The 27080-nt window shown below is 38.8% G+C and overlaps 1 protein-coding gene across 6 annotated transcripts in view; it reads right to left on the bottom strand.

Moving 5' to 3' along the window:
* Positions 1 to 27080, bottom strand: part of asic1c (acid-sensing (proton-gated) ion channel 1c) — a 92136-nt gene that overhangs the window by 11461 nt on the left and 53595 nt on the right. For 2 of the 6 annotated variants that reach the window (XM_079349281.1, XM_079349280.1), the window contains exons 2-3: positions 2717 to 2867; positions 2073 to 2200 (exon numbers count right to left, since the gene is read on the bottom strand). In XM_079349281.1, the coding sequence (XP_079205407.1) occupies positions 2073 to 2200; positions 2717 to 2867 (279 nt within the window). Of the gene's footprint in view, positions 1 to 2072; positions 2201 to 2716; positions 2868 to 5820; positions 7222 to 27080 lie in introns of those variants that run through there. The other 4 variants (XM_079349278.1, XM_079349276.1, XM_079349279.1 and 1 more) reach the window with 4 other exon arrangements.

Genomic DNA, 27080 nt, shown 5'->3' with positions numbered 1-27080 from the left:
AAACTGAGGTTTAACAATGATATCATTTAATTCAAAATGATATGGTGGAGTCTTCTTGGCTTTCTAAGTTCAGCTATAGTCTATTATTAACAGTTCTCTTATAAAAGCTTTACAAATCAAAGTGTTGAGATGGTTACAGCTTCATCCAACTGTCAATTATTTCACAGAGAAAACTGTCACTGTTCTCGCCTGACAATGATTTAAATGAATGCTTTCCAGGCTTTAATGACAGTCTAATTAATTCAGCACATATTTAAGATCGTAAACATGTCTTTCAGCTGCCACCAGTGTGGGCGCACATGCCATTAATATAAATGACAGTCCACGCACTTCAGCTTTCAGGAGAAAACTTTGCGATGGTGATTCATAGATCAGATTCCAGTCTTGGAGATGGCTGAGTGATGATACACTTGGAGCTTCATTTCAACACTTGTACAAAGCAGGAGGACAGAATGAGAGAGAGAGACAGAGATATTGTTCGAAACTGGATCCCCCCCCCACCTCAAATTAAAATTTGTCATCTTTTGTGGTGTCCAAGTGTCTGCATTCGGAGACTCTGCCTCAATAATCCCATGTTATTCTGCATAAGCAAGGCAGGTGGTTTGATCGTTTATCACATGCTCGCAAAGTGACCGAGACCATTAACTTTAGGAGCAAAATCATTGGAATTAGGCTTCATTAAGTTTCTGAAATAATGAAGTTAATTTACTGCTGGAGTACTCATTACTTCAAGACTTCACAAGGAGTGATGATGGGGTAGAAATGTAAATGAGCCTGCAGCACAATGCACAAATTCACTTGATTTCAAAAGTAATCACTGCACAAAGTAAAATGAAATCCTCCGTGGCGCAGGCTCCATTTTCTCCTAACTTACAATTTGTAATGGAGTATTTTTGGATTATATCACTCTACTCTGTCACTGTTTCTAATTGAGAACCATAAGACTCCTGTTTGGATTGTGTGCTTTTTCTAGAGTAGGTACAAATAAAAGACACAATTTGTTGTCTTGGCAACCTCACATTACTGCCGTAGAGTATGATTGGATTTGGATAGGAAATCCATGTGAGCTCAGTGTTATGACCCTGCACACAAATCTTCCAATCCATTCCAGCTCCACTACACTTCCTTATTTTCATCCTTCACTCATGGCAGTTCACTGACAAATAGGAGTAGTGGAAACACACAACACAAGCAGCCACAGGCATTTCTATGTGCTTTAAACACTCATCTTTATGGCACATTTGAACATATTCTTTAAGCAGTGGGTCGTCTTTCTAGCCTAATAAAGATCTCCAAGTGTTAATGGAAAAGAGGAAAAAAAAAGTAGTATGATGAAATCTAGAGCAAGCTTCTTTAAATGGTTTACTCAAACATTAAAAACACGATGATTCTTCATAAGTCCGATACTTTTTGTGGGTCTTAAAGGGATCTATTTATTGTGAAATGCTGCAGCCAATTGACTTGTTTCAACTGCATTTTTAAATGAACAATTTTTGTTACGGGTGTTCCCTTGAAGAATCTCCCATTAAAACTCCTGAATTAAGTGTATAGTACATGATCAGGGTACATTTTTAGATCATGACAGTCTTCTATCCATGGCTGCGAGTTCTGTGTCTTCCTTGTCTCTGACTTCTCTTTGAATGTGCCACCAGAGACAATTTTCACAGCATTCAAATAAGCAGTGTTCTAACTTCTTCCCTTAGTAAGAGAAGTAAAACAAACACTGTAAGCTGCCAGATATTTCTGCATGCTGTGTTGTAGGAGGTTGCTTTGGCTCAGCTCAGCACAGTATGCTTTTATGCCTGCCTTCAGTCATCACTTGGCTCTCCTCTATTGATAATCCCTTCCACTATCATTTCTCAGTTTCATTTACAAAAAAAATATTGGGTGTTTATTTAATAACGAACTGCACATTTTCCTCAAGGGGTTAACCATAGATCTGATTTTGCTCCAGTTTCTGAGACACAGTGGAAAATGGGCATCGGCGTGGGGTGGGATTTGAGGACAAACACAAGGAAGAAGCCGAGCACAATAGGTCGAGGTTGGAGGAGAGGAGGCTGAATATTAGGTACCAGTTGCTGCTGACATGACACAAAAGTTTGAAAACCAGGGGCCACACCAAATCCCAGTTGGTCAATGAAGGGCGGCTCGTCCTGGCTGTGGATCTGAACCTTGATGCCTGCTTCATAGGAGGTCTCATCTGTGGATACAGCACGCCAAAAAAAATGTAACAACAAGCACACTCGCCTATATGGAAACCTGCTGTGGCTTTTTTATGAAGTGATCCTTATCCCCACGTTTAGAGCTAACATAACATAACTTATATGTTAACGTGCTGGACTGGTATTAAACAGATTTACAGCCACAGATTTATTCCATGCGGTATACTTTAAGACTGGGGGTGTTGTTGTCTGCCATAAAACTTAAGACAATATGTCAATGAATCTATTAGACATGTTGTCAGACGCAGAGCTGGGGAAACAATTCAAGATAATGTGCTATTAAACAAGCTAGCAAATCACTCCTTTCTAACTCTTCAGACATTTATCAGTGAAGCGAGGGAGAGGACTTTGGAATACGTATCTTGGGCTCCTGAATTTGTATGAAGCGGTGCACTCACGTGTTAAAGATGTAACAAAGGACAAGAAGAGGGGTGTTCACAGGATTAACGATTATACAAGTTAAACCACTACCATGCAAAGAAAACAGTACTGACCTGTCTCTCCCCAAACAGGCAAGTATTCATCCTGCTGAATATCCAACATGATCTCCAAGCCGTTCCCCGTGCCCCCTTTTAACGTGGTCAACAAAGGGTTTCCGTCTAATCCAGAGTTGAATGTGTAGCATTTTCCGTAGCGTGTGTAAATCTGTTGGAGGGAGAAAAAAAAAAAAAAAAAAAGAGAGAACAGAGAGAACAGAAGAGTTAATGAAAGCCGAACCCTTTCCACTGTGTTGCGCCTGTGTTCAATTTTGCACCTGTTCGGGGTGTATTACATGTCAGCTAGTAATTGTGCAGGACAGCTAATCATTGCAGAGGTTTTGTGATTATCAGAGAGAGAGCATGCCAGCTTTAAACATGCACCTGGCTCGGATTTGAGGAATTAATGAGCTTCCATAGCAGCAGTACCAGTAACAGCAGTAGCTATCAATCTTTACCCAATTTCCCTCCAAATTTCCCCTGAGTAACTTGGAGTGAATGTACTATTTTGCTGCCATTAAATAAGAAACATCTGAGGTGGAAGCTCTCTGTGTGTCTTGACTCAGAAAGTCTTTGAGGAACTAAACCATTGCCAGAAAAGCTCAGCATTACTTACCATCTGATTTGCAATTGCTACATTAGATTTGCTTGCACCAAAAATCCTTCTGGTTTAATAAATCCTGAAGGCTTGAGTTATTCATTTTTACTGGAAAAGTTTGAACTAACTAAAAACAAGTGAAAATAAATCCTCGTCAAAGTTTAAAATGTGATTTTAAATTGAACAAAGTCTACAGCTTTGATTAACCCTCAAATTCTGAATGCAGCTGAAGGGCATCTGTAAATTCAAGATAAGCCCTACCAATTTAAGACGAGCTTATGACACTTAAACTGATTGGTTATGCAAGGCTTTGATGAGCTACAATACACTAGTGACAATGCAAAAAAAAAACCTGCAACCGCTCTGAAACAGTGGCCATATTAGTTTTACATTATATAAACCAGTGTTTCTCAACTGGTGGGTCGGGACCCAAAAGTGGGTTTGTTTTCATTTCAAGTCTTTTTCCAGTCTCGTTTTTGTACCATCTGTGGTTCAAACAGTACCATTTTTCTTTGAACAAATCTGAATGATTAAAAAAAACATCTGAAATTTGGGTCGCAATATTTCACATGCATAAATACACATGTTTGTGATCCATTGACAAAAAAGTTTGAAATAAGGGAATAAGAAATGACTCTATTAGAACATATACAACTAATAGTATTTAGTTTCACATCTACATCACTTACATAGAAAACTGGACATTTAAATTTGCAATAAAATCTATGAAGTATAATTCTTTCGACCCATAATTATAAGATGATAACTTTTAATAGATTTTTTTTTATGTTAAACATTCAAGTATCCACTACAACGTTGAGACTGCAGGGCAGCTGTTCAAAGTCAATGAATTATGTTTGGGATTTCAAGTTTAAATAGAGCCACACAACAGGTTTATAATACTGTGTTATTAAACTCCAGACAATTTACAGTTTAAACTTTAACATCTCAGAAGCCCAGTGGCACTGAGGGTAACTCATAACATAAATTTAGATAGGTTTACTGATTCAAAGTAAGCCCAGCTGTGAATTCATCATTTATCATTAATATGTATCAATTAGCTATTCAGTTGCTATTATACATGATCATGGCTGTACATGTTAGGCAAACAGAAATAGATCTTAGATTACATTAGTACTCCGACAGGAAATTATTGCTCTTTGGCTGATGGTCCATCTTTCACAAAAATATATTCTACATCTGTCTTTGCCACATTTATATATAACAAGTCACAGCAGAAAGAAAGGGGATGTCATCTGTCAATGGTTCCTTTTCACTGCCCAGTCCTGGTAAGAGGGCTGCTGGAAAAAACCCAACCAGCATGGCAAAGCTGATCTCGAGAGATCAGAGCCAGCGGTCCATGTCCAGACTGAGAGAGACAGGCATGCAGCTCAGACAGATAAGACAAAGCTTTGGTCCGTTCCCCCTGCTGGATGTATAATGAGGTCTACAAAGAGGCAAGAAACTGCTTTTTAAAGACTCAGATTTAAGTTGAAATTAAAAAGTGAACCTTATTGGGTCACATCCTGTGTTGCTTATTAAGATGCACACACCAAGCTAATTTAAAACCCCCATTATGAGTGTGATCTGGCCAAGGATACTGGATGGAGAGGCTTTTTCTGGGTTGTGCAAAACAGAGGAGCCAGAATGGAGAGCTGACATTTTGTAGTGTGCAAGACTTTGCATTTCAACCAGCTCGAGACAATTTGACAGTGTAACAGCTATAGGATCTTTTAGACTAGGATAAAGAACCTCTGCAGAGGCAACGTGTTAAATGTGACAAGTTGATGTATTCATTTTACATTCATGGTCCAAAATTAAAATCCCAGAGCTGCAGAAAATAAATTGCTCACTACTCACTGTATAGTTTTCTCCATTCAGCATTTTAAATATGATGTCGTCATAAACTGCCAGTTTTTGATTGAAGTGTTTGATTAAAATTTTACCATTTGAGCACATTTGTGCGACTTTGGTTTACATTTACTTCATCCATTACTTCAGTGCTTACCTATAAATGAACTGACATTAGGATTTTTTTTTAATGTTTCTTTTTTTTTTTTTTAAACAACACTACACCTGCCCTCTAGAACAATAATTAGAGGAGCTAAAATCCTGATTTACAACATCTCAATAACTGATGATCTTTCTTTTTGATATTATACAGCAAATCTATAACTTGTCAGGCTTCATTTCACCTGAACAAGAAACTTATTGCGATACTTAAGATTTTGGCGATTATATGGCATCAAATATCCACCACAAGATGTATTATACAGTATTTGTTCCCTCGAGCAACTTTTTTAAGAAGCCAAATTTGATAAGGAAAGAGCTATCATGTCTGAGACACAGAGAAGGAAGAAACAGGACAGGCTTTTTAGCAGCTTTGAAACAACACAATAAAAACCCCTTTGAGAATGCCTGCTGAAGGACACCTAGTCAAATACTTCCATTAATTATTAACACACCTTGTAAACAACATCCCCGCGTAAAAAAAAAAAATCTCTCTCTCTCTCTGTGTACATACAGTGCTGAAGTTTTTGTGGGTGCAGATTTCCCCGCGGAACCTGCAATCCAGCAGCATTTCCTCCAACTGGTGACCGAGGCGTCCCATCATCTCAGTGGTGTTGATGCGGTAATCAGGGTGGGGGCTGTAGTTGTTAAAGTCCAGCAGGCTGAGGAGACCCTGCTTGTGACTGTCTCTAAGGATTGACAGGCTCTTTTCCATGACGGTGTGATTGTGGTACATGAGGTCCATCCAGTAGCCGCTGTGGTACAGGTCCTCCTTGGTCAGAGTGGAAACCCTGAACACGTTTTTGTTGCAGATAGTCACAGCTGGGAAAGACATGTTGTGAGCCCAAACCATGTAGATCTTGGTGACAGCCGGGTAGGACATTAGGTAGAGGATTCGATTCCTAGACCAGGTGCAAAGAAGACTGATGCAAAGAAAGAAGGCCATGATCCAAATGACTCGCTGTGGTAGCGACTTGTCTGGAGAGAAGATAAACTTCAAACCATGGACCTTGGTCCTCATGACGAAAGAAACGGTGAGCTCTCTCCATGATGGTTTCATTGATTTGGACTCAGTGTTTTTAAGAGGCGTCTCTTGGGCATTACTTTGTTTATTTGGCCCCAGGGCAACTGACTCGGTTGCAGGTGCTTCAGCCATAATAACTTTTGTTAAGACAGGGGCGTCTTTACCGAATACCGTTTCTTAGCAGTCCCCTCTAAACATTCTCAATTTACGCACAGTGTCCTTCTCCATCTCCAGTTTTATAAATCATGAGTCCAGGTAGCACCGACAGGAGCCCTACATGCAGCCGTCCCAATGTTCAGGCTTGTGAAGTCTTTTCCGTCAAGATATAAACAAAGGAAATGAGCTTCTTGGGGGAGGTAAAATTGATTTACATAATGATTCCTTCATGAAGAAAAAACAGCTGAATCACTAACAAAAAGCATCAAGCGTAACCATCACCAGCCCTTCATTAATGGATAAATGGACGTGATAATTGCAGATGTAAGCGGCGACTTCTCTCCCACAGGCAATCACTTTGAAAATCCAGAGAGGCTTACCCCTGTTGCTCAGATCTTTCACTCCTCCATCTCCCTCTCCAGTGCCAGACAATACTTGCAGATTTCGATGGTTTTCTCTCTTTGTGCAGTAGCTTGCCCAGAACCCAACTCCTCCCGTTTTTTTTTGTTTTTTTTATCAGAGATTGAAGAGAAGCTTTTTAGTGTGTTGACTTGCAGCCTGCAGAAGGGAATATAAAGCTTGTTGCCCCCCTACACATACTCTCTCTACAGTCGAATGGAGAATGAGGTGGAGCTACTGGATGAAATTGTTTTCCTCCGGTGATGAAGTAGACCTCCATAGAGAAGGGAGGGGTGGGGGTGGGTTTCAATCAAATTACAAATAATTGTGGTAAAGAAATTCTGGCATAACAAAAAATGATGAGGTTGGTTTTAATATAGGAAGAATTAACAGCCTGCTCGTGGATCAATATACTCTATATTTAATATCTCGAAGGAGGCAGCACGTTGGAGGAAAACACAGCCAAATCCCCCTTTAAAAGGTGCAAGAAATATCCATAATACAGCATTTTGTACCTCGTCTATTCTGCCATTTTAAATATAATTCCCCAAAAGCAGCATAATGAGTGCTGACATCCTGCTGCATGCAGATGTGGCTCTGGCTGATTTTTAAGGTACTTTGCTCCAATTATGTGAGACTGTCAGAGGATTCTGTTCAGCGGAAAACTCGGTTCGTACTGAGACTGTTTTTTTGTTTTTTTTATTAAGTTAGCTGGAATCTTTTCAGTCTGTAATGTGAGCATTGGCTGAGTACACAGATCACAGCTGTGGTAGCATATGGTTGCAAATAATGATCCTAAAGGGTGGAAAAACGTCAAAACAATGTTGGATTACCGTGGTAACTTGAACAAAAGAGTATCATTTGTAAGCTTAGATGGAATTAAATTGTAATAATTAGATTTGAATGTGTTCAAGAATGGGATTGACTCAACGGTATAACAAGGTCCCTGTGTTGAGTGCCAGGATTGATCTTCCACTTCTGAATGCATCAATTCATTATGTTCCTAATTTCATTAAAAAAAAAAAACGTTTTTTTTTTTTTTTTTAACAAAAAAAAATAAATCTGCATTTAGAGGGGATGAACTCCTAGCTGAATGGACTTCCCAATGTTCTCATCTTTTTACTCTATAGACATAGCTACGGTGTGTTTCATTTAATCTCGGAAGTCGGAAATTCCTAGTTGCATGTCGGATACATCATCACGCACCCTGAAGTCAGAACTCCCCCTGAGAGGAGAAACTTCAGTTGCCGGAGCAAAATTCAAAATGGCTGCTAAGTGCATCTACACTAAAATTAAAGCTGTCGATTATACAGTAGTGTTTATGAGCAACTTAGTCTTGTTTTGGGGAATTACATTTTTATTTTTATTTATTGAACAGTTATTTAAACGGGTAATTAACCCATTGAGATCAAGAGCTCTTTCACAAGGGTGACCTGGCCAAGAGGGCAGCAGCACACGTCAAAATAAAAAGACCATAAATCAATCACTCTGCTAGTATTGTGTAAATTGTATCTGTGGACATTATGTCATGTTGCTTTTACACACAAACTATCGGTACTGTGTTGTTATTGATTGGTATTAACTAACTAAACAGAGTTTATCCACACGTCCGACATGTCCATGCTGCTTCTCCAACGTGTTGCGTTGAGTACTTGCTCAACTCGGGCGTGGCATCATTGCCGGCTTTGACAGCCGACTTCCGAGGTAAATGAAACGTACCGTAAGGCGAGCAGGCGTTGTGCATATTGTCATTTTCTCAATTACTGTCGAGTAAATGTCAAGTCTTTATTACACTGTCACTAACATTATATGATTCCCTTCAAAACAAACCAATAAGAGGTTGTCTTCAACAAATGTTAAAGTAGGATTAGAGCAAAGAGTTTCATGACAATTTTTCATTTTAAACTGTCAAAAGGGATCAGTCATCACATATCTTTGTCATAGCTAAACAATGAATTCAGACTATTCCCAAAAAATATTTTTTTTCATTTATTCTGACTTAAGTAGAAAATAGCAAAAGGTCAAAAATGTTAACAAGAAATAATAATACGCTTGGAGTCCTCTGTTCCTTCCAGCAGATATGTTTTATTTTATAATGAATTTGTAAAAACTAAAGTAATAACAAGATTTGTTTAAACATGTCAGGTCGTCTCGAGCCACTTTATTAAAAGCCAAACTGTGAAACCATAAGAATCATGGAGGGTTTCAAATAAAGAACAGTTTTCAATGTGTGCAAAAGTTGTGGTTTAAACAACCTCATAACATTAATAAAAGTCTCACTACTGAATATTAAGGGAAGCCATGGTAATAGCTTTGATGCTGTGGTAATGGTTATATTCCCCCTGTGTGCTTTCTGCGTTTTGGGGCTGCAAAACAACTCAATTAATTGCCTGCATCCAGCTCTCCCAACAGCTACTGTATGTCACGTCTGCACCACGCCTGTTTTTTTCTGCCTTCCAGATAAGGCGGATGCCGTCTGCTGCTTCCTTTGTAGGTTTAAGCTCAGACGTTTTTGTTCTAAGACAACTGGGTAAGCAGTTTTTTTTATTTATTGTTAAATTAAACATTCTTTCTTTGTTTGGGTAAGATCCAATCAAAGACAACAGGCTCTATTTTTGATAACTCCCTTGGTTGCAGGCCTGATAACGAAGCATAACAAAGAGGAGAAAATTACTAACGTGGCATGAGGGGTAAGCAAGTAAATAAGTCCACCAACAGCCCCTTATTTGAGTTACAGCTGGCTTCCTGCTTTCTGCACATATTGACCAGCTGCATTGATTACCTTTAGTTCTGGTTTCTTTGGAAACTTGTCAATAAATATCAGGCACATTCAACTGGTGAGTTAAACGCTGGAGCTCATTTGTGCTATACAAGCCCAGTGGAGGCGTGAGGGGGGCGGCTCTCCTGCTCACTGAATTGTCAGCAGTTTGGCCGAAGCTCAATTTCATTACTCCCAGCTCCAGATGTTCCACACAGGCGACCCATGACAATCACCATTACTCTGTGTTCTGTCTCTGACTGCAGGTCTCCAACAATCAACTCTAATTTCAGCCTTTTTCTCTTTGCTACATTTAGAGGAGGAATTTGTTCAAGGAGCGCCTGCTGGCCTGGTGATTACAGCTCATGATCATACGGAGGTTAAAGTCCTGATGTCTCAGGTTCGACTCTGACCCTCCTCACTTTGCTGCATTTCATTCCCCACTCTCTCGTCTTAGTGTCCTACTCTATCCTCTACAATAAAGATCCAAAAGCCCGTTTTTTTGTTTTAGTGAGACTAGCTACATTACTCGATCTATATACCCATAACAATTTATCCATTACTCCATCGATACAGTATATCTGTTTGGTCCTCTCTCTATGCTTCAATGTTTTGCTGCATTCATGCTTTCTTGCTAAACAAAGCTTATCTCTTTCTAATGACTGAATAACAAGGTTACTTTTTCAAGCATGACGAGAAGACACGGGACAAATCTTAGCGTCTCAAACCTGCTTTGATTTACTTTCTGGTCATTTGAAACAGTATTGACACATCGTCTCCTTTAAGGTTGATATTGATAGTTTTAGCAAAAAGTAGTTTTTTTACACATCCAACAATGCAGAAAACTATTGCAGGGCTAAAATACAGAAAATAGTGACTTTTCAGAGGGAATGATGTGTAAGCTCAAGTAGAATGTGCAACATTTTTTACACATCAATATATCAGAACTCTAGTTTACCCTTTGTTAATATCTCATGGCTGGCCGACTCATCCCCTGGCGTATAGAAGTTGTTTAAGTGAGGGATTAGAGAAAAAAGGTCAATGTACTATTCTCACTGCTTATTTGAATGTCACATATGCCTTTTTAGATGGTCATTCCCTGTATAGGAAATGTGAAGCTACAAGCTAACTAAATGTAGCTGTAGCTCAACAATGCAGGTCGCTACCAGGACAATTTGGTCCGCTGCTTACGCTTAGCACTTTATTACTGTGTGTTCCAATTTGCATTCCAACTCCAATCTCCAAAACAGCCGTTTGTTTTGGTTTCATGCTGGTGCTCAAGGGTGACATCTTGTGGATCAAAAAGTTGCACCTTCTTCCTTTAACATACAGTTGGGCCTCTGATTTAACCATTCAATCACACACCCACACTGACTGTGTTGAAAGAGTCGTTGGAAGAACAAACGTTTAACCTTGACTTAAACTGGACAACCCTCTCTTTCATAACAACAAAGTAACTCCAACAATTAAAACAGTAATTTTTTCGACAAGTAGAAATAAAGTGTGTCACTAAACCTTTGAACGTTTTTTGTTTTCAGCTATGTGCTGAAAAAAAATTAAGAAAGCTAACTGTGTACCTTTGTACAGACAGGTCGGTTGTATAAGAACATAAATGTATATAAAAAGAATACACTATTCAACATATATGTATTCTCAAAAAATCATTGAGTGCATCTACAATGATGTCGAGAGTTCAATCAAAACAAATACATGACAAAAACCATGAAGACAAACTACATAGATTATAAAACCAATAGAAGAAGCCAGTAGAGCAGATAACTACACTTTAAATTTACAGTCATGAGCACTGTGATATTTAATGTTTTTAAATGAACCCATGGTAATTATTGTCTTGAGATTGAATGTGTTTGTCATGGGTTCCAGGTGTGTGCAGGTACACGTATTATAGGAGTTTTCCCAATGTTAGAATTTACTTGTGAAACCCTCAACATTAGCGAGTCATTTGATCTTGAGTGATGTTTATTATCAGCCAAAATTAACAAAGAAGTGATGTATGCTGGTATAGATTAAGTGCTTTATGAATAAAGCAAACTTTTAAAATATGGTGTAATGTTTTCACATTAACTTCTTTGGCACTGAACTGCAGAGTTGGAGAGTTTTAATTTGTCTCATACTTCAGCTTTGCTCTTCTTAAAACTGTGTATTTTGTGAAGTCATATCATCAAATCATTAATTTAATTAAATCACACTGTCCTTGCTGTAATCATTCCACACCATGCTTCAGGCTAAAATTAATGAAATTTCTTCTCTGTACTGTTGCCATCCTCCAAACCCCCCCCCCCCCCAAAAACCACATTTCTGCTGCTCAGACATTTCCATTGTTATGGGATGCAAACACATTTCATCTTTGTCTCAGTATTCAAGCATGTAATCAGAGGATCATGGCGTTATAAAATATGCCAAATTGAAATGAGCGGCCAGTTTGATGGAAAAGACAAGCAGAGGAGATTGTAAGATACGTCTTTCTCTTTCAGATTTGTACTTTTATTGGCCAGTTTAAGACTGAGCCCAGTGATCTCTGAGCCTGTCAGGGACTGACACTAACCATCCTCTCCTTTCATGTCAAAGCCAAGTTGAACCCCAGAGGTCTCATTAAGGGAGGAGCAGTGTTTTGACTGGGTGAAGGAGAAGAGCTTCTTCAAGGACCAGTGAGGATGTTCAACACCAAATGAAATACTGGCAGCAATTAGATGCTTTTAAAAAACAAAACAGCAACGCAGACAGGGCAGCCACAAAGATAAAAAGAATAAAGGCCATATTCAATCTTATCATCCTGTAATTGTCAAGTTGAGCCAATAGATAGATGGACAAAAATTAACACTTTAAATAACTCCCTCATAAATGTAGGTTATCTGATTGTAAGAATACAAAAATTGGTGCGAAACGATAATTTCAATAATATTCACTTTTGATCGTTAACAGAAAATTAGTTGTTTTTTTTTACTAATGGAAAAAGAAAAAGACAATATAGGAATACAACATTAAATGCTGCCATCAGTTCAAACTGCATATTCATGTGAATGTAAAAGACAGATATGATTAGACTTGACTTTGTTCTATCATGGTACACATTGAATACTCAGGTAATCAAAGGCAGTTCACAAAAGTGTAGAACTTTATGAAAAATATAACTATTATCTTAATATAAATATTGATGTCTATTCCCCTTCAGAAAATATTTTAACAATAACAATAATGATATATACACACACACACATACACACACACACACACACACACACACACACACACACACACACACATATATATATATATATGTATTATAACATTTAGCAGAAAATTAGTCTGATATAATATGTGGCAGAGAAACACAGATTAGATTATTCTTATTTCTCTGTATTATTTACTCTACAGGACACATCTCTCTTTTGTGGGCTCTCAATGGAATAGGTTGACATTAGTCAATCACTGAAATGCATACAATAATGTCCAGGGTATGTCAAATAAAACAAGCAGACTTTTGTTATATAAACTGTATTTTGTTTAATCCAGAGAACGTATTCTATCCCTTCCTCAGTTTCTTGTTTGGGATTTCACATGTCACTTGACTCAATAGGATTCAGATGAAAATGTCACAACTCGACTCCCCGAGACCTGAAATCAATGCCAGAGGAAGAGAAGAGACTTCTTGTGTTTTACAGAGTTTTCTCCTGAACCAAACAAAAGTAATTCTGCAGCAGGCAGACAGTTAAGAGAGACAAAGTAAATGGGGATGTCAGTCTAGTGGAGGGGCAGCTTCTTTAGCAGAGGGAGACATCTTGTGGCCTGCCTCTAAATGAAAATAACCTCTCACTGCCTTGAAAAGAAAAACAGCCACTCCGTATGCTGCGCAAGTAATGCAAGGGAAGCAAGAATGGAGCAAAGACAGGCTTTTACTTTGAAATACCTCACATAATAATTCATCAAAAGAGGGTAAATTTTGCATATGATTTGCAAAAACTAAATCAATGAACCCCAAAGCTGTTTTTTAGGGGGAGTAAACCCACTCTTCACTTGTTTTCATATCAGAAAACATTTGCTTTACTTTTGTTTACCAAATAACAAAGTGTTGTTTTCTTAAAATTGATGTTCCATCAATAAAAATGCTTCTGCTAAGTGTTACTTTGAAATCTACAGTCATTGACACAGCACAGGTATAGGTACATCCCACCCAGGCAGAGCTGGTGGAGCACATATACAGTCTGTATCAATAAGAAACAGACGCTGCTGGCTGCACCTGTCATCTTGTTCCCTTGTTAAATTCCAGGCAGAATGTAAGAAAAAAAATGTTAGCACGCTGTCACTCAAGCTTTCAGTTGGTAGCCTACAGCCACACTTTGATAAACTCCCTCCTCAAATTTCCTCTCTGCCACTTTCATTTTTGAGGATAATCTTTTTTTTTTTAAGCATGTTCTCATCTTGTTTGCTCAGCTGGAGGCTTTTGGTATCCATTCCTGAATCCATTTGGCCTGCTCGCCAGAAATTAAGCAAACTAAGCATTTGCCAGAAGCCTAAAAGTGCCATCAAAATAACTGAGTTTCTCTGTTGTCAGGTGAACACATTATGAATTCAAATCATAACCCTAAACACCCGCAAGGCCACACAGATTATTTCTCCTTCCGACATTCAAACTCAGGTCCTCACAGAATCTAAATAACAGAGTTTTGAACTCATGAAAATCAACTACATCATCACTCAAACTTCCCAAAAAATTGTTTGCAGTTTACAACAATCCATCAAACATTGCTTCCTTCCACTCTAAGATGACTTACTGTGGCAAGGGGGATCTCAGTTTACGACATAGATAGAGATACAATCCTTTAAACTGTGTAATATGGATCCCATAAGCCAAAAGGAGAACCAAAAGCTAAATATGGTTCTGACATGTAATTTAAGATCAACAGGACATGTGATATGAAACCCTATTTGCACACTCATTATCTGGTTGAATTATGTAAATCTGGGTAGCACAAGCTTTTATATTTATATCCTACAATGCCAGAAGGCTTGTAATCCATACCATAACAGAACATAATGGCACTATTGGTTTTGGAAAGAGCCACTCTTGTGTTGGGTGTCTCCACCTAACAAGCTAATTAAGTTAAGAGGTTTTGTCAACTGGCACCTCTAATGTCTGCCTCTGGTGGTATCTGCTCCCCGATGTGCAAGTCAGCAGAAAGCCTCCCGCTCAGCGCCCCCGCTATGAATTCCTTTACTATCCCTCTTCAGCGCCATTGATCGAACTGCCGATACTGCACTTACAGTAACAGTGGCTCCCTCACTGGCCTTCACTGGCACTGAGTAATGGAACAAACACATTACGTATTTGCTATCTGGCCTGTCATCCACGCTCACCGTCTCAGATTTGTTTATTTCATTTGTTTGCACCGTGGAGCTTTATTTCACCCCCCTCCCCTTTTCATGCCCTGTTATTTTGTCCTCCTTCACACACCTCCTCCCTTCATCTTTCCTAATGCTTCCAGTTGTGCTTGGCAGCGCTGGCTCGGCTCCAAAAGGGGGTGAATCACAATGATGGTGTCAGTCCTCGGCTGAGTCCCAGTCCCACCTCAATCTGAGCATAAGCACAGCTTCCATTTCCCCTCTCTCTCTCTCTCTCTCTCTCTCTCTTTTGTCTTTGGATTTCACTTTGTCTAAGCTCTGCCCTTCAACTCCGTCTGATGCTTCTCTATATCTCTCTTCTATAAGCAACCACTCTTCTGTCTGTTCTCCTATCTCTTGACAACACCTATTTTCTGCCTCTGTCTTCAGCCAGAGTCATTGTTTTCAGTCCTGACGTCTACTTCCTTTGAACACCTCTACATGTTCTCTGACCTCTAAAGTCGATTTCAGACTTCCAGACTACACTGCAGGGAAATTCAAAAAACACATCCTAGTTCCGGATTCGCAGACCCCTTACAAATCCCTGAACACTGCAGGCAGGCTGTAATGTAATATTTAAAAGGTTTCAGCTTTGGTTTCAACACAAGATGTGATTCCTTAACAGGAACCTCAATTATAAGTCACAAGATCAACAGTAAAAAGATCATTGCGTTAGAATCAAACCTCCGCATTGACGCAAGCCAGCTAAAGCGCTGAGCCGCAGATCGATGGAAATGATATTACGCCAACTTCAGCATGCATCCTGCATATACTACTGACAGATGATTTATTTGTTAGGAGCCAATCTCGCAGGTTTGATCCAGAGCAGCGAGCTGGCCTGTGTTGGGTTGCTTACGCTTTTGAGGATTAATGAGGCAATCAATCACACGCCGGTGCACAGACAGTGTGTGGAGCAACAAGATAGAGGCAAGATATTAATTTTGATAATTAAATCAAGCCTCCAATAAGGGAGTTATTCAGCCCATTACTTGTGCTGAAAGCTGAAAATGCTGTTTTTTTAATACACACAGCGAGATATAGTCTGTTTAAAATTCAACATGTGCTATGCTTCGCTAAGACGCTTTGCAGAAGAACTAAAAAACCCTTCAGTGTAATCTGAAAAAAGCTCATTACCACAGTTCACACTTACATTAATACAGGGACATTCAAGGCTATGCTCCTGTATGTATTTATAGTGCTTGGTAGGAAATTTCTAGCATCCACCATCTGCCAGCCTTTTAATATCTGAGACATGTTCTCCTCTAGTGAATTACTGCATCCTCTCACCCCCCCAAAAAAATATTTCATTGCTTTATGCAGAGGGAATAATTGCACTTGGGGGCTCTGATATTTCCGCTCCAAGATTTCTCAATACCACTGCACCCATATCCAGCTCATTAGTTGGAACAGCTGGTCTTTCCTGTCACTGTAGGCAAGATCAGCGTCTTCAGAAACTTATTCCTTGTCACACACATGCACGGGACGTTCAGGACTTAAACACACATAACTACTCCCGTGTTCTCAAACACAGACAGGGGAAACGCTGAAGATGCTACAAACAGTTTAAGTAGATGCACAGTATGAACATAAACAGCGTTAATCTGTGGGATGTAATAGGAAACGATTACAATCTGGTTATTCTGATGCCTTATTGAAACCCATAACTCTGAAAAGTCAAGTATAAGCAGAGGCATGAAATGTTTTATGCATATTCTCTCCAATCTTTCCACATGCAGAGAGCTAATTGTCAGATGTTGTCTAGACCTCGAGTGAGTCATCTCGTGGTGATGTTACTGAAGTATATAATGGCTATGCTTAATTCCATGGTTTCTCATCTTCTATGTGAGGACCTGCCTCTGAGCCTCCCACGGTAAGATCAGCAGGCCGATGAGGGGGAATTCAGGCAGCGCCATGAATCTTTAATTAGCCCCCTCTATACTTAGGCCCTTCGAGCATCTCCAGTTTCTGACATTTAGCTGAAATTTGCCCTTTGTGCTTGTGGATGAGAAAGAGACAAGGTCACCTGACTGACCACAGAGATATCAAAATTTGCCTTTATAAGCTTACAACGTCAGTTTTGTTTTTTTGGAGTTGCACCTCAAATCTTGTACACCATTTTCCCATTCAAGTTTGGAACTCTTCTTATCAGACATGTCCAATTTGTGTTGGATTAAAAAGCCAAACCTCACCATTGTCTCTAACAAAAACTAATAATGCTATTGCCACTGTGTAACTACTAAGTAATTAGTATAAATTATTTTCATCAGATTCACTGCTGCTGGTTTTCAAAGGAATTGTGAAGCAAGACAAGCCCATCTCGGTGCTGGGCTTTCATCACTCAAATCAATGGGCCATTTCATCGAAATACAATCCTTCCACTGCCTCTGCAGCAGGACGATTACATTCCATCCAAATTCTGCTGACATGATTTTATCGTATTGGTACAAAGCCTGAAAATTGCGGAGAGAAAAAACACGTTTCACAAAGAAGAAAGCCTCTTGAAGTGGGAAAAAGAGCTTTTTGTTGAATCCTTAAATCTAAAAGAGGCATTGTTTCGTTTTTGTAAAATTAGGATTTTGTGAGTTGAAAGATTTGTTCATTAAGTGCTAGTTGCTCAAATGCTTTCCTATAAAGGATGTTATCAAGAAAACAATAACATATTAAAAGCTGTACTGGTCTTGAAAACAGCATATGTTTGCTTCATTATGCATGATGCATGATGTCAGCAGAGATTGGCTGAACCATATGGCAGCCTCCGTTGTTACATCTTTCTGTGGATGCTTTTCAGGAAGTAACACATTTTTCCTTCAAGAAAAATGATTTATTATAGTTATCAAAAAATAAGGAATTTGGCACTGCACAAATGTTACCACTACCAAGACATAAAAAGGCCAGGAAATATGTGACTGTCTGCTCTCGTAAATAGAGATAGAGCTTTTCTTTATTAGTATTCCTCAGAAATGTTTCCCTGTCTTACACCCCCGTACCTGTTGTTCCCTCTGGAGCTACTTAATCCTTCCACAAATAAACAGTTGATTATTTGAAAAGGGAGGATTATGGGACTGTTACTTAAAGAATAATTAAGCCATGACAACATCATTTGAATTAAAGTGACAAGTATTTCACCAAAGATACCTGATGTGCTTGTTTCACCATGAAGAAGCTTTTTTTATTTTGATAAAAAGAACCACTCTGTTAAAGCAGATCTCTGCTTTTATGTCTCCTGGTGAGCATAAACTTAACCTGCCTCATATTTCATGTCACCATGGGCAGAATATAGCATTTAAATCATAGCATCATTATGACTATTAAATAGCTCACAGTTGTTAGTGTTCTTGCCCGAGGCTTCTGTTCAGATCTTGTTTTTAAGCTTTTTGTATTGGAGTATTTAGTTCTCATTTAAATGAATACGTAATTTTAGATTTTGTTATAAAAATGTAATCTTTATTTTAAATAACTCATCCTTCGGGGATAATCTGCAATATTTTGGACAACACTTCCTTTCTTTTCACAACTTACCTCCTATAGATTGTTATAGATGGATCCTATAGATGAGAGTTTTACCTGTAACGACTGAGTTTAAAGTGACTTAACTATAAAGCAGCCAGACTTACTGTTGTAAAGTTCTCCGCACCACAATCCTTGCCTCTATATTTGCAGTCAAGCAACATTTCATCTATGTTGTGGCTAGTCCTTTGCACAAACTCCAGCATGTTGAAGGTCTTGCTGGGGAAAAACTTGCTGTTGTCCGGTGGCTGACCCAAAGCGGCCATGAAGTCATCAAAGTCGCCTTGCTCCACGCCCAAGAGCCCGGCCATCCAGAACATGTCGTTCCTACGTATCTGGGACTTTCGATAGCTATTGTAGTTGCAAAGGGTGATGGCGGGGAAGTACATGAGAGGACTGTCCATTTCATCCAGGATGGTGACATGGGGGTATTGGTAGTACTCGATCACACGGTCTGCCACTTGGTAAAGGAAAATTGAAAGTGAGGAGCTGAATGCGGCAGCCCAAAGCAGCCGTCGGATAGTTACTCCACCAGGCAGGAAGATGTGGCTCAGGCCATGGAGAGTACAGTTTGCTCCGAACACTGTAATGTCAGACGGTGGACGTGGCGCTTCTTCCTCTGGAGCTCCCATTTTCACCAAAAACTTGTGGTCTGTGCTGGGTGTTGTCTTGCCGCAGTCGTGAACTGCTGATTACTGGTGCTAAAAGGGCGATTCACCAAAACTACATGAACGAGGAAGGCTGCAGGAGACAGGGTCTGATTTCCTCTTGGTACCTGAGGGAAAGGAAGGGGTTGGCTATGTGGAGCTGAGACGTAGCAATGGACTGTCATATCAACCAATCCTCGATTAGATCTTAGAGGGCACATTGAATCCAAGAGATCTTGTTTCATTAGGGAAGCAAGACCTGATCCCACAGGGTAGTGGATGATTAAACAGGGAAACAACAAGGAGGAATAGATGAAAACTGAAACATATTCAATTTAGTGACCTCTAACTTACACAAATTATTTTCTCATACGTAAAAATCAACTATCAAGAGGAGATGACACTTTATCCAACTAAAAGGACATTGTTTTGACTTAAGAAAACTTCCATGCAAATGAATGGGTGGACGAACACTTTTACTCAATCAAAACCCATTACAGACATCTCAAATGTGTGGTCATAAAGCTAGTAAAAAGACTGTTCTTTTTGTTTGTAAAAGGTTGACATTTTGCAGATACAAAATGTCAGCAATTCCCCATTAGCATCACATTTAGTTACAAAGCTTGAGCTGCCGTGGACAACCCCATTAATCTATCTATAGCCTCTGAGAAGACTGGGGGGGGGGTTGTTCTTAATGAAACCTTGATGGACATTGTTGTGAAAGGCTAGAGAATTACTCCTGCATGCAGACCACTACTCTCACTGCAGCTTGATTCAGACCTGGCACGCTTCTTAGTCAGAAGCAGGCGTTAACAATCTAAAGACTATTATGATCCCTCCTGATCTTCGAGATTTCTTTAAATTATTACATCATATATGATCACATTAGCCACTCTTGGGATATAAAGTAAGCATACATCTTCTGTAAATGTACTTAACAATTTTCAATCATAAAATCTGAGTCAATGCACGCAGAGCTGATCCCTTAAGTTTGCAGCAGACATCTTCTATCTTGCTGCAGCCTCCCTATCATGTGTTTTGTAACGGCATCAATTATTAATGTGTTCCCCTGCATACATTTCAACTCATGGGCCGAGGTTTATATTGGCAGAGTACAGGCCTGAGGTTACTTCAGTGCACCCTGATGAGTATCAGTCTCGACAGGAATTGATTTGCTCAGAGCAGCATTCATTTTAAATGAAGTTAATAAGTTAACTGATGTTAGGAGCAAAGCAGAGATCGCAGCCACACCTCTGATTGCCTGCCTTGACTACTCACAAAAAAAAAAAACTAAACGTGTTAACCGTTGCGCTCCTGAGTGCCTTACAATTGTTTACCCACCCACCAATCTGTCTTCATTGTCCACACCTCTCCCTTTTTACTTTTATTCCCTTTACTAAGCTTCTGCATATCCAATACCTCTCTCATCAGTCTCTTTCCTTCCCCTCCTTAAATCAATAGTAAACGTACCTTTCTAAGATGTGTTTCATTCAGTTACCGTCTGGAGATCCAAGTAGGTGAAATGCACATTTTATTCACTGCAGATTTCCCTGAGCTGTGTTGCTGTAAACAGAATTACAGTTTGAAAGGGGTCAGTCATAAAGATGAATCTAAAGAGAATGATTACTTCAATTAACACCTCCGCTCTACTTTTCATGACTTTGTTATGTATATAGGGAACTGGCTGGTTGACATAATGCTGCATTTCTCTGCAAAAGAGTTGAATATTTCCCTAAAGAGTTTGTTGAGACCAACAATGCAGAGAATGTCTTTTATTCATCTGTCACATACTTGACTGAGAACTAAGGCTTATGTTGCTCTGTAGCTAGTGTTTGTGTTCGTAGTTTGCCAAAAAGTTCATATTAACTAATAATCAACTTCAAGTGTTCCCCTTAAGAGCCTATAACAACAATTAACCGTTGATTTGATCTGTTTTAGGATTTTTATGAAGATCTCAGTTAATTTTAGAGATTATTGTTGTGTGTCCAAAATGTGGATACATTTTGTTCAGTATTTCAATCTATAGCCTGCAAAAAACTGTTTGCCACCTGAGGGCAGGAAAACGCCTTGTTAACACGCTATTTAGCTAAAAAAAAAAAAAAAAAAAAGAACCGAACAAATATTTTGTAGGGGGAACGTGTCAGGAAACTGTTGCATGCAGAGCCCTTAGCAAACTTGGTGACACCTTACTTTGACTCTTTGCTCAAACAGCAGCCAGCTTTGAGAGAACTGTGAAGATGAAATTAAAGAGCTAAGTCGCCATTATACCAAAACAATCGGCTGAAAGTATGTAAAACACTCCATAGAGCACAAGGTTACCACACAGTGGCAGATTTCAGACTAAACGCTACAAAAGCCCCCCTTCATATTACAAGTAGCCTTTTCATCCATAGTTAATGTGAAAATATTGATTGAAGAAGCTTTAACCGCTCAAACAATACCAAAGGGGGTTGTCATTATGTGGCTGCACACTAAACACTGACTCAGTTATCAATCCGTCAATGAATTGATGCAGGCCATGACAAATCCTGTACCTAAAAGTCAAGCCTTATTGCGCATTCATTTATTTACTTGATACATTTGCCATATGTATTACTGCTTCACAGATATGTATTCTTTTAGATTCACCTCCCTGGCTACAAAATGTTCTGACTTTGTGTACAAAGTGACAATAAAGGAATATATGAAAATATTTACATTGAAGTTAGGCTGGTGGTTTAATGAGGTAGTTATGAAAAAAGCAATATCTCATAGTGTCCCTTAGTTAACTTAAAATCTGTTTACTGCTTGTTTTAATGTAATAAGCAAAAAAAAAAAACACAGAAATATAAATATCTACCAATCTCGCTAGCATTATTAGTATGTCCAAGACCAGGGAGAAAAGGCTGCAGCTGCCTGAAGAAACAAAAAAAAAAAAACACCAAGGCAGCAAGATCTAAAGGGGTTTAAAGTTTTACTTCACTTTTGAAGTTCAATTTCCATATAGATTCCAGCACAGCGGCCTTTCCCTCAGAGAATTTGTTGAGTTACAAGTCATTTGGACAAATGCAGGTTTAGCAAACAAGAGAGCATAAGAGAGACACACAGCAAGTTCAACAATTCAAGCTTTGAATACTTCAGCATCTTTAATCTAAAGGTTGGGGGGCATTAAGGAAATTCATTTTAAAACATTTCACTATACTCACGGTCATCTGAGCATTGATGCCCTGAGCACCATCTTAGATGTTCATTCGCACCTAAATGTAAAATTGAGTTATCTTTCTTCGACTGCAGCAAACAGGGAAGTGGTCAAAGCTCATTCCTGTAATTAATAGTTGCACTCCGAGTAAAGTGCAAGCCACTATACACAGTCGATACACAGTGGAGTTTTTTTCCACATGCTTTAAGTTAGGTGTGCTAGTTAATGCACTGCCGTAAGAAATCAACGATTCAGTATGTCACAGCTTCTCAGTGCCATGAAATCACTTTCTTCCCCACTACAGTGAGGAGAGGCCCTGGCTGCATTCACACGTGGGGAGATTACTGATATCTTCAGAGACTAAGTGCTCTTTCTCCTCAACCACTTTGTACCTATGCTGGAGAATTTTAGAGTTAGTCTGCTGCACTTGACAGAGGACGTGTTATGGATGGCCATTATCGTAATGTTATAATGTCATTAAGTTTGAACCTATCCCTCGATTCCTTAAATTCCAGTTCGCTACCCTAAGCTTTGGTCAAAGCAAAGGGCATGTCACCATTCACCTGGACATCACAGTGTTTGGTTTTCAAAATATAGATTTAAATGCTTCTAGGTTATTTCCTGGCCTTTTATTAGATAATAAGTAGCTTGTACTATTGTGAGGGAGAGTCACAAGTCAGGTTGAAAAGTGCCTTTACAGCTGGAGGAAAAGATGTTTCTGTGGATGAACATTTCAAGTTTAAAAGTAATATCGGACAGCTGGTAGGTTTTTCATAATTCCTCTCACCACATGTAGAGATCGCCTTTCATGTTTTTTCCAGAATCAAATTGGAGGGAAAGAGCCAAGTCTGAAAGTGCTGAGCTGACAAAAAAATAAAAAGACACATTTCACATCAGTAAGCATTACTGAGACAATGACAAACAGGGAGCAAAATAAACTAATTAAAAAGCAGAGATGCAGCAGGATGCTTGGATTCAATTCAAAATGTTTTTTTGTTTTTTTTTAAGTTTAGACCCCAAAAGTGTCCTCAGTGTTAATCTTTCAAGTTCAGCCAACCATCAACTGCTCACAGCTGACACATGCTAAATGTAGAATAATTGTGATATCAACACAACAAGCCACTTTCCATCTCTTTCTGGAGCTTTTTACCTGAATCCAACTGAGAGGGAGAGAAAACTAGGGGTGAAGACGACTGGTTTGTTTTAATGTAGAGGAATTGTAGAGGAAAACTGGTTCGTTAATTAAGCCCAATTACTTAAAGTCTGGGTCAAATTGTGTTTTGACATTTAATTCAAAATCCAAAGAACGATTATAATACCCAAACAAACATATTTAGCAAGCTAAAATAAAGAAAATTTGGGGATACTTTGGTTTTGAATTCAGCAATGAATTTTAAGGGAGTGATACAATCAATGAATCGACTCACTGTTTAAGTGTTGGCTTAAAGCTCTAGTCTAGTTCATTGATCTTTCAGACTTTTTGTTTCTGGAGCAGATAGTAGTGATTTCAGGGATTAGCAACTTCAATGTGTGCCAAAATCTCAAATGTGTATGTCAATATCTTCCACAAACCAAACCCTCTTTAAAAAAAAAAAACATCAAATGTGTAAACTTCCAGCAGCCAAGTTGACGTTTGTCTCTTAAAAGCCCTGCTTAGTTTCACTACAGCTTGTACGAGTCATAAATCATGGTTAGAAGAATTAGGAGTTACATGTTTCATTATGTACTGATGCAAATAAAAAAGAAATATCAATTAAAGTCCCTGAGGGATTTTAATTAACATAGTTTAATACACCCAACATAGTTTAATACCAGCACAGTATTTTCTTCTGTCCATCCACTCCTCTACTTTCACTTCATAAAAGCAGATCTTTAAATGGAAACGATCAGAATCTGGGACTTCGCTGAATGCAGACTGCAGCTGGTTTCTCTCGTGAAAAGAAGGAAATGGCCAATGAATAATTGGGAAATTTAATATTTCAGTACTGACACCCCACTCACACAAGACACGGCATCTCTGATTAAGCGCATATCATACCAGCTAGGAAAACTGCTTCAATTGTTGTTTACACCACAGTGTGAATACAGGAGATTTACTTTACAAAGAACATGTTCTTTGACTTTTGCTGTCAGAATCCTGCCCCAGTTTGTTTTAATACCTAATTCTATTCTGATAGTTATTCATCAGGCATGGGCAGAGGACTTCATACAGCTGCCACAGTAATCACATGCAGTAAAAGGCAGAAAAGCTTCACTGCGGGTACTTCAAAAGGACCTTTCAAAAATTAATTTCTGTCCATCTAAGACGGCTATTAGCTTTAAGTACTGTCGAGAGGAATAAAAGGTGACTTTCTCCCATCCATTAAAAAACGGCAGGTTGGAAACAATTATAAAAAAACTTACCTTGAAAGAAATTTATCAACTTTAATAATTAAATTGTGCATTTCCTTGCACATCAGAAACATTGTATTGTCAAAGAAAGAACTTTTTGGTAAACGGTAAATCGTCTTGAGCTTGTAAATAGTTTTTCTACTCTTCTGACTACTCAAAGCACTTTTACAGCATGTCACACCTACCCATTCAAACCCAATCACACACTGATGGCAGAGGTTGCGATAGTAAGTGAGCATCAGAAGTACACACTGAACATGTTGCTGCAGGAGCTAGGAGTGGAACGCCCCACCTTCCAGGTTAAGAGATGACCGACTCTACCAACTGAGCCCAAGACTTGGAAAAACAATAATTTAACAGGTTTTTCTCTTGGTTTCCTGGTACACCTCTGAAAACCATTTTCCACGAGGGAACCAATATTATACAATTTTAGGACAAATCAGTCTACATTTGTCAATGTCAAACATTATCTGGGTCAAAAATGGAGACAGGTTGTGTAATTTGGAATGTCATTATGAGATAGACCTTTAAGTATGAAGAATGGCTGACCACTCCACACTGAAGGCTGTGTAGGAGATTACCTGGAGATTTTCGAAGGGAGCACTTCAACACTCTGATCGCTGGAGACGAAACTTAAAGACAAACGTTCAATGTTTAATTGAATTAATGGTTAGTGGTTCCTTTGATGGTCGCAGATTTAGATTCATATTCAGACCATGTTATTAATCCCAGAAGGGCAATTCAGTTTTATGTCATACTGAGTCACTGAAAGAAGCCAAGACAATAGGCTATAAAAGAAAAAAAAACACAGTCAGCAGCATTCACACAATTAAGTTTCGTGCCCGCAACAACAAATCAACAGACAAATGGGTCACCAAATCACAAGCCAGAGCAAGAAAATGTATATATACAATGGCAGAAATGTATTTAATAAATACATACAGTACATAAATGGACCCATTTCTTTTTTACTTTTCACCCAGGCTATGTGCATGATAAAGGCTTCACACTGACTTGCTGACTTATCAGAATTTGTATTATGCAGTTTGTTGGAGCTTTTATTCTCAAATCAATGCTGTTTCCATTTAGTATTGGTAGTTTTTGAAACAATGTCTGCAGTGGGGATGCACCAATATGACTTTATGTACCAATACCATCCAATTTATAATATCAATTGTATAATACTATAATAATAATGTATAAAACTGCACCTCTGGACTTGAATCATTCTTTTATTTGCAGGGCAAAATAATACTGAAACATTATCATTCTTACATCATTAAGTATCAAGTATTTGAAAAACTTGATTAAATTGAACTATATGATGCTTCTCAAAGTTGATTCTATTTAGGCCAAACAAAATACTTGCTTCTGTTTTTTTGTGCCTCTTCACATCTTTTCTATTAATACTCAGAATGTCACACATTCTGCATTTACCTTGTAACTTCAGTAAAATACGAGATCAACAACAGTCCATGTTATTAAAGGTCACAAAAAACAACACATATGAAAACTGATTTACAACCATTTTCAGGTAAGTCTTTTCCCAGTGGCTTTGTGTAATTTAACGTCTTGTCCCAGTGTTCACTGAAAATCAACATCCCAGGCGACTACAGCATCCTCCTATGCGTCACTCAAACTGTCAGGACTCATTATACACAATGATGACCTGCTCAGCTGCTACATGATTGCGGTTGTCAAGATGGCAACACGCTGCAAAACCACCCCACTGCAGAACTCAATTTATTGCCTACAATACTGTAAACCTCAATGACTAAAGCCCTAAATACTAGGGATGGATTCGAGCACTCGAGTACTCGCCGCTGACTACATTATTCGAGTTGCAATTTGTTACTCGCACACCTGTGCAAGCGCTGCTTTTGGCTCATACAGCATTATTCTTGTTACCCAGCTTTTTATTTTCACCTCACTGAATATACTAGCAAGGAAAATATCAACGGGATACAAACGTATGACTTCAGCTTTAGTACACATGAGCCAGATGTCAACAAAAACAATAGGCAGCTATGGCAACTCTCAAGGGACAAAGCACAACAAATGCAGAACTGTCTGCTAAACCTGTGACATGTCAGTCAAGAAAAGTGATGACAAAACGATGAAGTGAATGCTCAGTGCAAGATCTGTGGCGTTAAAATTGCATACCATAGAAATATTAGTTTGATGCTTAAAACACAATTGGAAAACAGTGGAGACCGAAACAGGCAGTCTCACGTCACATCATTAGCTAGCCCTGTTAGCATACGTCATTAGCCTGCTAATAACCAAATGGTAACTGGAGATATACTTCCATTAA

Source organism: Symphodus melops, assembly GCF_947650265.1.
Source record: "Symphodus melops genome assembly, chromosome: 7".
NCBI classification, from domain to species: domain Eukaryota; kingdom Metazoa; phylum Chordata; class Actinopteri; order Labriformes; family Labridae; genus Symphodus; species Symphodus melops.
Note: the sequence above shows the minus strand (reverse complement) of the source record. Positions and strands in the feature narration are given on the sequence as shown.